Source organism: Carex rostrata, chromosome 1 (assembly GCF_964058835.1).
Source record: "Carex rostrata chromosome 1, lpCarRost1.2, whole genome shotgun sequence".
NCBI lineage: Eukaryota > Viridiplantae > Streptophyta > Magnoliopsida > Poales > Cyperaceae > Carex > Carex rostrata.
Genome location: NC_135918.1, coordinates 432,977 through 451,128, shown reverse-complemented (window position 1 = coordinate 451,128; position 18,152 = coordinate 432,977). Strand labels below are relative to the sequence as shown.

General features: G+C 37.4%; 4 protein-coding genes across 5 annotated transcripts; 2 read left to right on the top strand and 2 right to left on the bottom strand.

Annotated features, from left to right (window-relative positions):
- Window positions 1-2,464: 2,464 nt before the first annotated feature.
- On the bottom strand, window positions 2,465-5,841 carry LOC144550002 (Ssu72-like family protein). Its single transcript, XM_078298516.1, has 4 exons — window positions 5,549-5,841; window positions 3,977-4,122; window positions 3,611-3,729; window positions 2,465-2,615 (listed from the first exon to the last, which is right to left on the bottom strand). Exons 1-4 carry the CDS (start codon window positions 5,806-5,808, stop codon window positions 2,514-2,516), a joined length of 627 nt encoding a protein of 208 aa, XP_078154642.1. The 5' UTR covers window positions 5,809-5,841; the 3' UTR covers window positions 2,465-2,513.
- Window positions 5,842-6,695: 854 nt separating this feature from the next.
- On the top strand, window positions 6,696-9,006 carry LOC144549828 (Protein kinase superfamily protein). 2 transcript variants are annotated; one of them, XR_013509998.1, is made up of 4 exons: window positions 6,702-7,203; window positions 7,691-8,021; window positions 8,423-8,834; window positions 8,910-9,006. XR_013509998.1 is itself a non-coding variant. In XM_078298479.1 (3 exons), the coding sequence occupies exons 1-3, from the start codon at window positions 6,777-6,779 to the stop codon at window positions 8,775-8,777; spliced, it is 1,113 nt and encodes a 370-aa protein (XP_078154605.1). In that variant the 5' UTR covers window positions 6,696-6,776; the 3' UTR covers window positions 8,778-9,006. The 2 variants fall into 2 exon arrangements, 1 of the variants encoding a protein (XP_078154605.1); XM_078298479.1 differs by having other exon boundaries at window positions 6,696-7,203; window positions 8,423-9,006.
- Window positions 9,007-9,935: 929 nt separating this feature from the next.
- On the top strand, window positions 9,936-11,458 carry LOC144564762 (uncharacterized). The gene has a single exon (XM_078314367.1). It carries the CDS (start codon window positions 10,026-10,028, stop codon window positions 11,259-11,261), a length of 1,236 nt encoding a protein of 411 aa, XP_078170493.1. The 5' UTR covers window positions 9,936-10,025; the 3' UTR covers window positions 11,262-11,458.
- Window positions 11,459-14,804: 3,346 nt separating this feature from the next.
- Window positions 14,805-15,999, bottom strand: LOC144564169 (uncharacterized). The gene is made up of 2 exons (XM_078313712.1): window positions 15,268-15,999; window positions 14,805-15,170 (listed from the first exon to the last, which is right to left on the bottom strand). Exons 1-2 carry the CDS (start codon window positions 15,997-15,999, stop codon window positions 15,075-15,077), a joined length of 828 nt encoding a protein of 275 aa, XP_078169838.1. The 3' UTR covers window positions 14,805-15,074.
- Window positions 16,000-18,152: the final 2,153 nt, after the last annotated feature.

Here is an 18,152-nt window from a genome sequence, read left to right as displayed (position 1 = left end):
AAATTTATAAATATTTTATGATAAATAATCACATTTTTGTCAAAATTTTATTTTTGCCCAAACCGTACAGATTATTTACGGTTTCAATTAAAAATTCAAACCGTAAATATTCCTTACGGTTTGAATTTTTTTTTATTTAAAAATTCGGACCGTATATAATATTTACGGTCCGAATTTTTTTTTTTTTTTAGCCCAACTTTGCACCTCTGATTAACATATCAAAGCACCTTCAAAAATCATAAAAATTTACCGACATGCATTCTTGACTTCATAGAATAAGACTGTGAAGTTTCATACAAAATCTCAGAACAGATCGTGAGATATCGGCTCTCAAAAATTGCCCGAACTGCTGAAGGAGTGCTTCTGAGCCCAAATTTGCACCTCTGATTAACATATCAAAACACCTTAAAAAATTATGAAAATTTACCGACATGTATTTTTGACTCCATAGAACAAGACTGTGAAGTTTTCATACAAAATCTCAAAACAGATCGTGAGATATCGGCTCTCAAGAATTGCCCAAACTGCTGAAGGAGTACTTCTGAGCCCAAATTTTCACCTCTGATTAACATATCAAAACACCTTCAAAAATCATGAAAATTTACCGGCATGCATTCTTGACTTTATAGAACAAGACTGTGAAGTTTCATAGAAAATCTCAAAACAGATCGTGAGATATCGGCTCTTAAAAATTGCCCGAACTGCTGAAGGAGTGCTTCTGAGCCCAACTTTGCACCTCTGGTTAACATATCAAAACAACTTCAAAAATGCATGTCAGGAAAAAATCATGAAAATTTACCGACATGCATTCTTGACTTCATAGAACAAGACTGTGAAGTTTCATACAAAATCTCAAAACAGATCGTGAGATATCGGCTCTCAAAAATTGCCCGAACTGCTGAAGGAGTGCTTCTGAGCCCAACTTTGCACCTCTGTATGAAACTTCACAGTCTTGTTCTATGAAGTCAATAATGCATGTCGGTAAATTTTCATGATTTTTGAAGGTGTTTTGATATGTTAATCAGATATGCAAATTTGGGTTCAGAAGCACTCCTTTAGCAGTTCGGACAATTTTTGAGAGCCGATATCTCACGATCTGTTTTGAGATTTTGTATGAAACTTCACATTCTTATTCTATGAAGTCAAGAATGCATGTCGGTAAATTTTCATGATTTTTGAAGGTGTTTTGATATGTTAACCAGAGGTGCAAAGTTGGGCTAAAAAAAAAAAATCGAACCGTAAATATTATATACGGTCCGAATTTTTAAATAAAAAAAAAAATTCAAACTGTAAGGAATATTTACGGTTTGAATTTTTAGTTGAAACCGTAAATAATCTGTACGGTTTGGGAAATTTTTTTTTTTTTGACAAAAATGTAGTTAGTTATAATAAAATATTTATAAATTTGGGTATTTTTAAAAAACTCGGATATAAGCGTATTGAATGGAACTTTTTTTTTGTTTTAGTATATATTATAAGAGTTAAGGTTCTTTTAGCTATTTTCAAATCTCAAGGATTAAATTGTGCCTTTTAAATTCTCCTCGTTCGTTTAATTGGTATTTACTCCGGCAATCCCACTTCACTTAATTAGTTTCTGTTCGACTACATTAAACATTTTACTGTTTACATGAGAAAAAAAATTCACTAAAATCCACTCAAAGTGAATTTTTATTTTCCAACATAAACAATAAAAATCAGTTCAAAAATTTTACAACCCCATTCTCATTCCCCTTTCCCCTCAGTCCGCCAAACAGGACTTTATTGTACCAGGGAAAGTAACAAGATAAAGATAAAGACTGCTTGAAACAAAAATTATGTAAAAATAGCCGAAGGAGATGAGTAGACACATTTTAGGGGAAGGGAGAATTCGCAATAATTCGTAAGCAGCACTATTTTTGGTCCGTCGGTTGAATGTTGGAAGCTGTTATATCAAACGTAATAATTGGTAAGCAGCATTTCGATTATGTTGTGTAACGTGACAAACGTAAAGACTATTGCATATATGTCAAACAAATTGTTAATATAACAAAGCATGTCGATGGAGTCATTGTTGAAAAGCCCTGACATATGAAGACATAATGTCGATGGAGCCATTGGTTAATCAACTGGACAAACACAATTCTAATCAAGGTGGTTCATGATTCTGTAAAATCCTCTAAGAGATGCTAGCAATTATATTATCCTATTGGCTATTGTAGTGAAGATGGCAAAATACTAAAAGCAAGCATACATGTGTTAAGACTCCTCCAGTAGAACGAGAATCATTGGATAGTCCTGGTCAAATCTGGATAATTTATTTCAGGTCAGACTTCTAGATCTATCATGATTTTTTTTTACCATAAAAATAAACAGAGGACAACTAAAGGGGGTTTATCATCAAACTTCTGGACTGTTTGATCGGGATGACCAATTCAGATTTGCAGGAACATTCGGTAAGAATTGTATATTTGGGGAAAGGCGATACCATTGAATTAGGCAATAATAATAGACAGCATCCTCATACGTTACAAAAGCTAGTAGAAGGAAATGCTGTACAAAATTCTGCGCTCCTGTTCACTTTCAAACTTAGCTACTATATCGTCTATTGCATCTTCCCAGCTCTCTGTTGTTTCAAGCTACAATGCCAAAAAAAAGAACTTTCACGGTCAAATACTCGAAAGAGCACTTTTTGCTTTCTGGTTGCATCAGCAGCAATGGAGCAAAAAATGCTTTGACAAAGCAACACAGGATTACCCCTCCATTGAAAAATAGCTACAATTTTATAGCCAAACACTAATAAAAGTTCATTTGGTATGATTTGCTTTTAAAAACTTTGGAGTTGTGATTTAAGCGCCTGAGATTATAAATTTGACAATCAACATTGAAAATTGATAAGGTGTGACAATCACCGGGATATCGAACCTCCCACTAATTTTTTGGTGTGGCATTTGAATAAAGAGCATACGAGTACAATTTCATTGACAAGGATATTTAATTTTCACAAACACAGACAAATTAGGATACAACAGGGACAAACATTCTTTCTTTTTTTCAGTTTTTATGTGGAAATAATGAAGATTATTCAGGTTCAACTCTTAATGCTTCTACTTTAAAGTGAGAATGAAATAGAAAAACAATGTTTGAATTAATAGCACAATAAAAAAAAAATTCAGGGTTAAAATGCACCATCCAAAAACAGTGATTTTGTAACTATCTAAAAAATATTAAGAAAATTCCAAAAAATATAAAATTTGGTCTCTAAGCACATTTTAATATGTATATCATGTCGAGCGGTTCGGATCAACTGTTTGAACTTTGTAAAGGGAGATGAAGACGTGGGGTATGGTTGGGGCACAAAACCAATGGTGCATTTTAACCCTACTTTTTAATAAATTTACAGAAAAAAAGTTAAAAATCTTCATTGAAACTAATAGAAAATTCAGGCAGGGACATTCATCAGAAATAAGGGACTAGAGGCTGATTTCAAAATTAAAGGAGCCTAAATATCACAACTCAAAAGTTAAACCCATCCTTTTCCAAAATTATTCACAACTTCAAGAAATATGCACATTAACTAAAATAATAATAGCATAAAGATGTGAATAAAACCGAAAACAAACAATGAAAATACCTCTTTGCATAGCTCTAATGCAACCTTAGCCCCAGCAGCTGCTTCTTCGTGGTTATCTTTTACTTCCAAATTAATTATCAACACAGCTTTCATTAACTTCTGCTCCCGATTGTTCATATCTGATCAAAATTCAAATCATTTTACCACAAATTCTTTGTTACTCTGTGCAAATGTGTTATGCGACATGATATCTGTAAGATAGATCAGGGCACAATTGATTTGTACAGACCAGGATCTTCAAAGTTCTATCCAAAATATCAATCTTAAACCCAAGGAAACCTCCAATATCAATATGCAAAAGGTGCTTAAAAATGCATGGTAAACTTAAAAAAAATAGCACATAGAGAGAGAAGAGAAGTGAGAAACCTTCCATAACCAGATCGAACACACGCTCCTCAAATGTCATGACGATATCAAAGCAGCCATCAGCTAAATTATCCTGCCACCGCTGTGGCGCATTCTTCACTGACAAGTTTCGTTTCAACATTGGCAGTATCCCATTTCTCTTGTACCTAATTTATGAGTTTGGTCCTGGTTTAGATGTCCATCATTTTGTTCGTTTCAGATTCTACTTTATCAACATTTTGCTTGCTATCCTCTTTTGATTAGACATAGATGGACCGATTTTTTTATTAATAGAAAAGAAATAAAAGAAATATCAATAATGAGGTATGATTTCACAAAATTTTGAAATATAGGAATACCGTTATGATCGAACACGTCCGCTGGACGTTATGAAGTACAACGTCCAACTAATCGAAATTTTAACAAAATCCAATTCCGTTGATTAACTGAACAGGAAAAAAAAAATATAGGACGTAATGCACTGTAACGTCCGGAGAGCAGCAAAACACATAACCGAGACTTATATTTTCATGACCATCATCTGCAATTTGAAAGATTGTCAGAGTTTTTTTCTATAGCACCAAAATGTATACCCAATTATGCATTTGAGAATATTTAAGTTGAGCCAAGTATATATAACATTTGTTATTTTATTTAAAATGACTTAAATCTTAATTTTGGTTGCTTAATCATACACCTTAATATAAACTAAAAAAAAAAAAAAACTGAAAATAATTTTTATAACCTGAATATCTAGATTAAAACATGAATTTAGTAACATTTGTTATTTTATTTAAAATGACTTTGATCTTAACTTTGATTGCTTAATCATATACCTTAATATAAACCAAAAAAAATAAACAACTGAAGATTAGAATTTCTATAACCTAAATATTTAGATTAAAAACAACATGAATTAAGAAAATATTTGGCTCAACTTGAATATCCTCAATGCATACATGAATACACATTTTGGTGCTCCTAAAAAAAGCTCCAACAATTCTTGAAGTTGCAAATAATAGTCATTAAAATATAAGGCATTTTGTCCCAGCTCTCTGGACATTACATAACATCCTGTTTTTTTTTGTTTTAGTTAGTCAGAAGACCGGAGTTAAATTTGTTAAGATTTCGATTTTGCTGGACGTTATAGTTCATAACATCCAGTCGAAGTTTTGGACCATAACGATCTTCTTAAATTTCGAAATTATACGAAATTATACTTTATTGTCGATATTTCTTTTATTTTTTTCCTATTAATAAAAAAATCGGATAGATGGAGCCATGCAGGTACTGGTACTAGCCAAGATACACTGAGCTGTTACCCGAACAAACAGCTTGTATATGGTAATAACAGGCTGCAGTAGGGTGTATATCCTACTGTCTTTATTGTGTGGATGCTAACTGTCCTATTTACTTCCCTTTACCGATTTATCCAATCATTAGTCTCTAACCCCTCAATTGTAAACCCTAAATCTCTAATATCATTCCTTCACCCGTCTACGTATCCTCACTATTCCTCTAAATACTCGCACTGCATTTGCCGCACAAGAAAATAAAAAATAAAACATAAAAAAAATGTGAAAGGACGCGTACAGGTCAGGGTCTTTGCGGCGGAGCTCATCGTACATGGTCTTGTACGGAGTTCCAAATTCGTATACATTGGGCTCGTGAAGCGACGGCCCGGGAAGCTTCACGTGGGCTCCAGTTCCGTACGACGCCACGTCGAGGCCGTGGCGCTTCAGCACCGAGTGCGCCTCCATGCTTCGGTTCTGGTTCGACGAGCACACCATGGCGAACCTCATCCTTTTCCTCCCCTCCGCCATTTCCCCCTCTGCCCCGGATCTCTCTCTCATTTCCTCAGTTCAGTTGCTTAAATTTTAAATCTGGGCTTCACGAGGCTTTATTGGGCCCAATAATATAGCTAACCAGGCCTGTCGAGGGATTTGCCACTACTACCAACTCAAGTACTCAACAAGGATACCGGTAAGTAGACGAGTGGCAACTGGTAAGTAGAAGAATTCACGTCCTCTCCAATACCTGACAAGGGAATCTTTTACAATTACTAGATCTGAACCGTTCTTTTTAACTTGGCACGAAATCTCAAAGCCCAAAAATACTGCCTCCTATTGCGATCCGAAATTCCGAATCCTAAACCGGTTGAGATTTAATCTCAAACCGTAAAGTGAGGATGATCCTCTGCAAGTCGAAGGGATCCGTATCCTCCAGGTACCTGAGTCAAGCAAATTAAAACTGACGGACCAGATTAATTCCATCGGTTCATGTGGAGCTGTAGGGGTCCGTTTTGAGATTCGTGTCAGGCTAAGAGAACCGTCCAATTGTAATTGTCCTCAGTCAGGTAACCTGAGGAGATGTGAATTCAAGTAGAAGACCAATTCAATTGGCGACTGGCGAGCAAAAATTTCATGGATCTTCTCTTCATAAATTTAGACTGCATTGCGGGTCATAACGAAGTTTGAAACTACTTTGAATCCAGTGAATTCAACCCGGTACACGATTCGGTATGTGAAAAAGAAGCAGGAGATGGCAAATTGGAAATCTCCTTCTCCTTCAGTTTTCGTGGTCCCTGTTTTATACGAGTGACCGGAAGTAAACTTGTTTCCGGAAAGTGTATTCCCAAAGTGGCCCAAACAAAATTCAACAATCACGACTCGAGGCCCCGCAAGTCATAGACTCTGTGACAGAGAAACCATGGGCAAAGGCAAAGCGCGGACTCGGACACTTTCTCAGTCAACCTCAACATTTTCTTCCTCCAATTTCAGTTCTCTTTCATACCAATATCTCTCTCTGCCTACTGTCTATCATGGAAGCGCCTGTCGAAGCGCTAATCGCTGCCGTTGCGGCGTTTGTCTTTATAAGCCTCCTCTTCATATTTCTCGCGCTTCTCTGTCGCAAACCTTCACCAAATGCTCCATTTCTCACCTCCAATTCGCTACCCCTCACTGTGACCACCCCCTCGGGTCCCTTCGAGGAATCAGACAGCTTTGACCCGGCACTCCATCGAGTCTCCCTTGCTGAGCTGGCCGCTGCCACTAGGAACTTCTCCCCTGAGTCGATAATCGGTGATGGTACTTTTGGATTCGTGTATAAAGCACAGTTGCCATCAGGTGTTACAGCCGCAGTGAAGAAATTGTCGTCGGATGCATTCTCTCCACAAGGTCTGAGGCAGTTTCGGGCTGAGATTACTACCCTTGGACGTCTCCGCCACCCCAATTTGGCGCGTATTTTAGGTATAAGGGATTGGGAATTTTTTACTAACTTCATATTTTCTTATTCGATATTAAACAACCAACATTTTGTTTGAATTTAGTGTGGTATTTAGAGTTCACAATTGGTTATTTTTTGTCTGTAATCCTAAGCTGAACTGGAAACAAGTAAGGAAGTCCTGAAAAAGAAAGTTTTAATTGGAATCAAGATGGATCAGGTAGTTTAAGTCATTTTCTCAACAAAAACAGCTATTTTAATAAATCAACTAATAATTGAGTTTATTTGCAAAGAAGTTCTCGCCATTCAGTTTCACCTACAGTCTACAAGATGGGAGGAATTTTGTGAGTTTTATTTGATTAAGATAGTTAACCATTGGATTGTAAAATAAAGCATGACTTGTGATAGTCAAGACTAGAAATTCTAATATCATTCCTTGGAAAATGCAGCAGAATTATTATATTATGGAAAGTTCCAAGTCTTCTCAATTTTTTCTTCTTCTTTTCACACTAGGATTTTGCTCTTCCGACCATGATAGGCTATTAATTTATGAGTACCTCGAGCAAGGCAGCCTTGATTCTTGGTTGCATGATGATGATTTAGAGATGAATTGTTCAATATCTCTTCTAACTTGGCCAGTACGGGTAAAAATTGTGAAGGGGGTGGCTGCAGGATTGAAGTTCTTGCATGATGAATGTCAACCACCGGTTATACACCGAGATATTAAAGCCAGCAATGTTCTGTTGGATGGAGATTTTCAGGCAAGGATTTGTGATTTCGGGCTGGCACGACACATGGATGGGTCGCGGTCTCATGTATCAACTCAGTCAGCTGGTACTTTGGGGTATGCTTTTGTTTATTACCATCTTCAATATGATAATGAATTGATGATGATGTGTTATTAGTATTATTGTATTGTTTAGGACTCTTTTATTACTAGAAATTGTTGATAATGGGTTTCATGGGATTTTGGAACTCTTGAATTTATTGCTTTTTTATACCATGTTAACGGCCAGATTCTTTTGTTGCTTGAGCTTATTAAAACAAATTAGAAAATATGCTATTGGAGATTTTATTCAGTTTAAAAGAGTATTGGTTCAATGCTATTTCAGGTTGTCATATATATTCTATCCTGAAAGAAAAAAAAATATTGGATTGAATTACCAAAAATTGGGATGAAGAGTACTAAGATCAGCGAATTAGCAACAATGCAAAATATAGAGACCAACTGTATTCACATAACAGGTACATGGCACCGGAGTTGAGGGATGGCATGGTGGCAACAGCTAAGGCTGACGTGTATAGTTTTGGTGTCCTTATGCTAGAGATAGCATCTAAGCGACGTCCAAGTTGGCCAGTGAGGGAGCAGGGGGGACCTGAAGTCACTCTCATCAGGTGGGCCCGCAAGAGGATCGAGGAAGGTCGGCTGAAAGAGATTTTAGACCAACGCATGGAGGTTGGAGAGGAAACGACAGGAGAGGTTGAGGGGTTCATGGCTGTTGCTTACAAGTGTACAGAGGAGAGTGCTAGAAAGAGGCCATCAATGGGGGATGTGGTTTTTCTTCTGGATCAGCTCTTGCAAGAAAAAACCGTTAGCTGATGCGGGGTTGATGTGTGAACTGTGGCAACAAATTTTGATTTTGATTTTACCTTTTTTGTGTTTGCAGGAAGTGTAAATGTATATAAGATGTAATCAGTAGTTTGTGTTTATGCAGGTTACTGCAAGTAGTAGAATATATACTGAAGTCGTATGAAGTTTCTTCCACAAATGTAAGAAATGTAAGGAGTTTGCTAATTTGAAAGAATAAAAATTGTCTTGCATAAAAAAATGTTGCATCTAGCTTATGGGTAGTGTGTAATGCCGTGCAGTGTCTGCACATATCGGACACCAAAGTGTTTGTCAGACGTTTCGTCCACTTGTTGTGGCCTGTAAGTATCATGTCGTGCCGTGCTAAAGGTGCAGAACCTTGACACACAACACTTGTAGCATCCTAGTTGAATTTGAGATACTTAACCGGTTAACTATAAAAAGTTTTAGTGCCAATAAATATTTCGCAATTCTTGTGTATTATGTATTATCGTTTGATTACCATCATTCAATAAATATGGGAGCACATCACACCTTGGATTAATTATGGGAGCATATTTATTAAATAAATATCTATCTATCTACTACTGAATTGCTAAATTAATAAAGTAGACTCTACGTCTCTACTCTCTAGCATCCAAGGACAGTTTTATCCTTTTCAATTCAACATAGTTAGTTTCTTAAATTCTGATTTACAATTTGATTTCCATATAATGGTTTATTTGTTGATTCTATAAAGAGAAGTTAAGGAATACAAAAAAGACAATATTTCTAAATTATATATAAATTTGACAGATTATAATGAATTGTGTATGATTCTCAAGCATTTTTTTTTTTTCATTTTTGACAACAACACTTTATTACAACTCATTCAATATCTCAAATAATTGCTAAAGCATTAAAATATTAAAGAAATTTGCACAAAGGAGGGGTACCAAACGAGTTGTCTATTTAAATGTACGGAGCAATATTAATTGTTGCTTTGAAATTCGTATAATAAATATTTAAACGTTGTGGATTTTGTATTTATTTTGAGCCGAACGATTCCAATTGAGCCCAACCATATAAATATATAATTGTGGAATGATGGTCTAGATCTGATAACGGACCCTCAATTATGCCCTTGTTTGCCCTTCTTTTTGAGTGGGAAATCCGGTTCAAATTATTTCGAATCCTCCTCTTTCATATTCCCCAAAATTTATCTCAAAAATTTCACCCTTCTCACTCTTTCTTCTTCTTCTTCTTCTTCGACATTCAGCCATGGAGGCGGGGATTCTACAGATAACGGTGCTAAAAGGTCGCAAAAGTGGCGAAACCCTGGTTTGCAAGCCAGGATCTAAGGTCCGAATCGGGCGAGTCATCAAGGGAAACGATTTCGCTATGCGTGACCCAGGTATATCCGAAAACCACCTCTGCTTCCATATTGTTCCAGAATCTTCCAGATGGGTCGTCTCTGATCTGGGCAGTTCCAATGGGACGATCCTCAATGAGTCCAAGATTCAAGCCTGGCTACCGGTGCAGATTTCAGACAGTGATGTAATCAAAATTGGTGAGACATCCGAGCTTGGTCTAAAAATTGTGCCGTCTGTGTTGTTGAAGGAGAACGAAGAGGGGAATGAGGATGTCAAGGGTACGAGGATTAATGCAAGACCTCGTCTTGCTAGGGGTAGTGCAAGGGCTGGTTCATCCAGGGGTTCAGAGGACAAAGAGGTTAAAGAGGATAAATCTAGTCTATTAGTTCCAGTAAGGGATGGAAGGAACAATGCTCAGGCCAATAGTTCTAAGGTTTCAAACGAACAAGGGACTTTGGAGTTTGACTTTGGTTCTGATTTGACGCATAAAACTGCTCACAAACGAAAGGTAGGGGGTCAAAGAAGAAAGAATGCAAAAGATAATACAAACAGCGGTATCAATGAGGAATTGGAGGGGAATAGGAATGTAATTTTATTTTCTTCTGTACAGATTGAAGAACCTGATCAGAGCATAGGGATGAAACTGAGAAGAAATCCTAGGAGGGGCAATTCCTCTAGCGCTTTGAAGGAAGTAGACATGAATCGTGATGTTGGTGTAGGTATAGAAGAAAAAGGGGTTCGTGTGAAGAGAAAGGAAATGAAGGGGAAAGAAACTGGGGTTTCAGATGATGAAATGAGCAACAGAACTGATAAATTATTACTGGAAACTGGAAATGATAATGATGATTCTGACAATGTTATCATTTCAGATGACGGCAAGGGTTTTAAGGCCAAAACCACAGTTAACTCTTCTAACGTTACAGAAGTGGAAAAGGGGGATGGAAATATTGGATTAAAAAAGGGGTTGGAGGTAAATTGTATAGTTGGGGATCATTTTGAAAAGTTGACTCTAGAACAATGGATTGACAGTATGGAGTTGTTCTTACCCAAGGTCATTCATGATGAGTCTGAGAAGATCATAAATATTCTGAAGGAGAAAGCTAGGAAAATTGAAGAATTTATAGAAGCAGGTGGTGATGTGTAATTTATACTATGAAACCTCAAGCGTTAGGGGATAGATGGTGATGTACTGAGGTGTAATTTATAGAAGCAGGTTTTTGCAACTATTTGCTTTTGGAATCTGAAATCTTATGTGTTAGGAAATAGATGGTTGATATGAGTTGTAAGCTGGTTCATGTAGTTGATGGCTAGATCTATATATTTAATATATATATATTTAATTCTCTTTTCCATGATTTTTTTTTCTTACTCGTACAATTTCTGCTTATATTGGGCTATTGATGGATAAGTGTTAATTGAGGTTCAAATAAGCATATGCATAATGGCACAACAGTTGTTGACTAATGCAATACTAGTTCCTTCCAGAATTTATCAGTGTTAAATTACATCACTTTAATGTAACCTACTAAGCGGGATAGAAGCTGTTGATTGTGTAGCGTGGAGTTGTTTGGGCCCGTTTTTTTTTTTTTTGTACCATTCTGAAAAATCGGAATAAAATAAACACCATCCGAAAATTCCGAATTGAGATTCCGCCACGTTCGCGTAATGGATCTGCGAACGGATCGGCGACCCGTTCGCGTAACGGATCCGCGGACTGACCCGCCAGCGCCATGACCCGCCAGACTGACCCGTCCGCGTGGTGGATCCGCGCACCGACCCGTGCGCACGGTGGATCTGCGCACGTGGTAGAAATGCATAAATCCGGCTCCGCAGGCCATTTTCCCTGTCCCTGTCCGTCCCTGTCCCTGTCTCCGCAAAACACAAGTATTTTTCTTTTTTTTTTAATTAAAATTTGTTATTTAATTTTTTATTTAGTAGTAGTAATTGTATAAATGTTTGTGTAGTTTTAGTTTTAGTTTAGAATATCAAATATTTGTGTAGTTTTAGTTTTAATTTAGAATACCAAATATTTGTGTAGTTTTAGTTTTAGTTTAGAATACTAAATATTTGTTTAGTTTTAGTTTAGAATACCAAATATTTGTGTAGTTTTTAGTTGGTATATTTTTGTGTAATATTTGTATAGTTATTTTATTTAAGTAGTATATTTTTTAGTAGACAAAAATAGTAGAAATGGATCAATTTAGACAAAAATAATATTTGTGTTGTTTTTAGTTGGTACATTTTTTATTTAGTTTAATTTAGTTGTGTACCAATTTAGAAATGGATCAATTTAGGAATGTCAAAAAATGGTAATATATTATTAGACCAAAATTGTTATATTTAGACCAAAATTGTTATATTTAGACCAAAAATGGATCACATTGTTATATTTAGACCAAAATTGAGTAGAAATGCATCAAATCATAAATTTATCGTTATGCACTATTGTATGGTTTTACCAATTCATCCAAGAATGATATATTATTGGTAATTACCATAAATATTTGTATTATTGTTAGATTTGTATTGTTCCTGAAATTATTGATAGAGGCCAAAACTGACAAAATTGATAAATTTAATGTTAGTATGGCGTCAACCAGCGGTAGTAATGAAAACCGTACGCAAGATGATTTACAGCTGGATTTATCACTGGCCCGTACCATATTTCCAAATATGACGAAAGAGAGTATCAGCCCTTTTTGCTGGTATAAATTCAAGGAGCACAAGATGAGAAACGCATATGTAAGTTTACGTTTTGAGAAATGCAAATAATTTTCATTTTCATTTAGATAAAAATAAGTAAGTTATATATTTGTTTGTTTTGAAATTAAATGCAGACTCATACCATGACGGGGACGCGGAACAATCAGATGAGTATCCTCTATGACGAGCGATACGCTCCTGCGTTGAAGAGTTTGGGTTTGTGGCATGTTTCACAGCTGACCCCCATTGTTGCAGATGCCGCTCTTCTATCTGCGTTGGTCGAGAGGTGGCGGCCGGAGACACACACATTCCACATGCCCGTTGGAGAGATTACGGTGTCTCTTCAGGATGTCAGTTGTCTCTGGGGACTGCCTATTACTGGACAGGCTGTGACGGGTGTGGAGTACGGGGACTTCACAAAGGACGTTGAGGAACTGTTGGGACCCAACCTGATGAAAGAAAGGTCTCTCAAGAGGTCGAAGGTTGCATCAAAAAACGACATCAGTATCCCGCGTTTGCGGGCGGCATGCAAGTAAGTTGCATTTTTTTAATAGTAAGTATTTGATTGTGATGCTTCAGACTCTGTACTAAATTAGTTCGTATTTTGTAGTGGAAAATTGGAAGAAGAGGCAGATGAGGAGAAGATAGATCGGTGGACACGGGCTTACATCATGGAGCTGTTCTCTTGCTGGTTGTTCCCAGATTCCTCTGGGAACACCGTCCAATACATGAACACATGGTATTCCACCCATCTGAGGCTTCTGGCACGTACATTCCACCTCATGGTCGTTCTTCAGAATTACCTTGTACCTGCAGTCGCTTGACGTGTGCACCCATTTGCCATTCTCCATGTCAAAATTAATCTTTTCGCCATGTGAGGTCACCATAAACTCATTATGGCCGAATGGAAGCGTTGACATTTTCTTAGTCTTCTCAATGTGCTTATCCAGCTTCTTATGTACGCGAGTGGAAAAAAGCTGACCTGCTGCCTGCAATTGCACAGCCGTCTCTCTTCTTTGCTCAAACCAGCTGACACACTTGTAGAATGTCTCCTCAATGATTGCGGCAACTGGTAACCTACGATAATTAAAAATTACAATTAATTGAAGAAAATGTTAATAAAATATAGGAGGATTACAATATACAAACCTGCGAGAAGTTTGGAAGACATGGTTGAGCGATTCAGAACCATTGCTAGTCATTATTTCCCAACGAGATCCATCATCCATAGCTTGATACACCTTCCATGGCTTAGGCAGTTCTTCCTCGTCATTTTCATTATATTTGCCACATGTATCCAAATAAGCCAACCAAGCAGGATTTCGCCTCCCGATTGCATCAAGTCCTTCTTGCAATCTTCTATTCTTTTTCTTTTTAACCATGACCTTGAAAAAAGTGGAAGCTACCTTATCCTTAGTGTGCTTTCCAAAATTCTCAAACACATGTTGAGAGCAGTAGCGATGAGCACACTCTCCTTTCTCCTCACACCAACCCAAATCATCTTGAATAAACACCTTTTTAATGCCCTTGTGTCGGTCAGATACCACACACATGTATCTATTTTGCCCAATTACAAACTCCCGCACCCACTTCATGAACCATCCCCAATTCTCAAAATCCTCAGTCTCTACCAGTCCAAATGCTAACGGGATTAACTGGTTCTCTGCATCATATCCGGTTACAATTAACAGCCTACCCTTGTATCTGCCAGACAAGAAACAAGCATCGATACTGATGACGGGTTTGAGGTGACCGACTGCGGCAATACATGGTCCCCATGCCCATGCTGCTCTCATGAAAAAACGATACCCTGGCTTAGTGGTTGGCTTTGAAACAATTTTATATTGGGTTCCCGGATTTGCCCTTTTTATTGCCTCCAACAAAGGGACAATCAGCCCGTAAGACCCCTCCCAACTACCAAAGGCCCGGGCAATTGCTACTCTCTACCACGCCATAATTTATTGTACTTTGGAACGATGCCCTCGTACCTTTCAGCGCATAAGTCAGCGACTGCCCGGATAGAAATATCAGCATTTTTTTCCAATGATAATTTTATACAGTTGGCGACCATAGCGGACGTCAACTGTGCATGATCTAACCTGGATGCCGATGCGTGACATGTGTGCTTAGCCACATTCTTCGTGATGGCCCAAGTATTACCAAAGCCTGTAGCCCTCGCAACCAACGCCCACCTGCACCGGACGCTAACACACTTGTACCTCAGCCTGGTGGTATCGCTGTGTGTATTTTTAATCTACCTATTTTGTTTGATGTGCCAGTGGTTAATTGTATCTTTCATCTTATCCTTGCTGTCATATGTCATCCCCTCAGACAATTCATGTATTTCTCCCTTTTGATTTACAAAAGAAACAACAAAATTTAAACAACAATTTAATAACAACAATTTAATAATTATATTAAAATTAAATAAAAATTAACAAACATACCTCAGAAGTCGCAAAAAAAGAGCTATCGGCCTCTTCAAACCCTGATGTGTCATGAAATTGCTCAAACGGATGCCTTTCCCCACGACCCACTATAGGCCACTTCCGTCTACCAAGCATAGGAATACCAGTATCCTCATCACTGTGATCTGATACCCCACCATCCCCATTATCATCCCAATTAGCCTCTGCCTCCCTTTCTTCAGGATCCTCGTCCGTATTGTCAGCATAATAAAGCCGTTCAGGGGTTTCAGATCGGTCCCTTTCAGATTGGACTCGGCTAGAGGACGAAGATGGAATCTGAGGTCGACCCCTGTCAGATTGAACTATACTAGGACCCGCTACACATGGGGGCCGACTAGGACCCGCTACAGATGGGGTCCGGCTAGGACTCGTTACAGATTGCTCGAGCCCTAAACCCTGAGTCAAGTGCAACAATTGTCTGGTATTCTGTCTGGAGTTCTGTCTAGAATTTTGTTTGGGGTTGGCTACCACATATAACTCTAGAAACTTGAAAGGAGTGGCCATATTCATTGTCATTTGGAGATATAACTCCCAACTGCTATCGTCTTGTACCGAAAACTGTTGGAACCAGGTTTGGTTGCCTTGACCAATATTGATCCTTGCGTTAATTACCAGTTCATAATTACGGTGGTCAATATCGAGTTGTTGGTACACTTCCCTATTTATACTTCTAAAATCCAAACCTAAGCCGATATTGAACATTTTCGGCATTTGGTGGCTATAATAAGCGCCATTTGGTCCTTGTAATACTTCACCACCAAAATAACAAGCAATTCCAATCATAATTGGTTGAATGAACCTAATATTACAAAAAATATTATAAAATAATGCACTAAATTAAATAATACTACAGAAAATATTTTTTTTGAAAAAAATAATGGAAATAAAACGCACCTTGGCGGCTGTCTTTGGTGAACAATTGAAACAGAAGCGATCTGATTTGTATATAGCAAACCTAATGAGTGCGCAGATCCACCGTGCGCACGGGTCGGTGCGCGGATCCACCACTCGGACGGGTCAGTCTGGCGGGTCATGGCGCTGGCGGGTCAGTCCGCGGATCCGTTACGCGAACGGGTCGGCGATCCGTTCGCAGATCCACTACGCGAAAGTGGCGGAATCTCAATTCGGAATTTTCGAATGGTGTTTATTTTATTCCGATTTTTCAGAGTGGTACAAAAAAAAAAAACGGTGTTTGGGCATACTACTATAATTTATCAAGTTGATTCCTATTTCTCTGTTTTTCATATTCTTCAGTGTTCTCTGCTCCATAGCTCTAGAAAGAAGATGAAGCTGGTGTGATCTATAATATCACTCTTCCCAAATGTGAAATTCTGAATCGGCAGATCGCTCTGCTTAACAAGAAAGATAATTCTCACAAAGCATTTGCAGTCAGCTGTCAGAGCTAACTGAATAATTTGATCCAAACAATTATGTTTTACCCAAGTCAAAACTTTCTTTGTGCATTAGTTGGATTTTCGCTTTGACTCTAAAAAAAGGAAGAGAATCAAAATTTTCCCTGGATGAGGGAGCAAACAACAATTGTGAAAAATTTCATTGTCATTCCGGCATGTATACAAAATTGCGGTGTTGAAGACAATATCCTTGTTGATTTCATTTGACCTAAATTGTTGTTTAGTATGTCCCTAATTTCTTAGAGGTATATCTGAAAGTTAAGCAGTTATAAATTGGCAAAAAGGCATTGCAACACCTGTTCCCATATGCTGGTTTCTGACTTTAACTTTTACTGAGTTCTGACCTAGTGGTGCCAGACTGCCAGCATCATAATATTTTTACCACCCAATTCTAGAACTATCTTAGTTAGTCATGGTATAGTTTTTTATATTATTCACAGTTGTATAAAGTATAAACTGTAAACATGACAAAGTATGATATAAAATTAGATTTCTGAAGTTAAAATAAATCTTTTATAATATTTCTTCCACTCCCCTTGTTCTTCTGAGGCTACATTTGTTTATTATGCTATTGATGAATCAGGATATGGCTTTAGCTTTATTTTCATTCCTTTTTGCTTATCGTGTTAGCATTCTGATATGAGATATTTCCCAAACCTGATTTGGAGCAATGCATGTTTGATATCATTTCTTCATATACTACTGTTATAACTACGACAAATTGAAATATATACAGATTTTTTGTTCGATTTGTTCTAGCAATATTAGCTGTCATTGAACCTTATATCGATTTTTGTATAAGCTGCACCACTGAAGATGGACTCCCTACAGACAATATTGTTTTGTGCTGTAATCCATCGCCTCCCACAGCATTACTAATGCAATTACCAATTATCACATCAAATAACCATAGGTTTATGGAAGTAATCGGATAAATTTAAAAGATGATTTTGAACTTACGAGTTCGATCGGTCGGGTTGGATCCTACCCATTTAAGGAATTAATAAAATTATTTGATTAACCAAACTTGGCCCAACCTAACTTAACCAGACAAGACTCCTGTATTTATCAGAAAACATAACACTCAAGTCAAAACATATCAACTGGATCAAAGGCAAAGGAGAAGGAAATGTTTGAGAATTAGAATTTTTCATGTTTATGGACAGCTTTTTTATATCATGTCATTTGTGTGCGTTGATAGGGATGGGCTCGGTGGCGATGTATTGATCCCGCCTAATATCTTTTTGCTATGAATCAATTACTCGGGTCAACCTGACAAACCAGTAGGTTATTTTTTTTTTTCAATTCAAGCCAGATCTATTATTCTGTCAAGTCATCTAAAAGTCTAAACCTTTGGGTTTGAGAATGCTGTTGGCTTCAGCTCAAGAATTGCCAGCGACATTCAATAGTAACTTATATCCAAAATCTTATGCATTCGAGTATCTTATAATT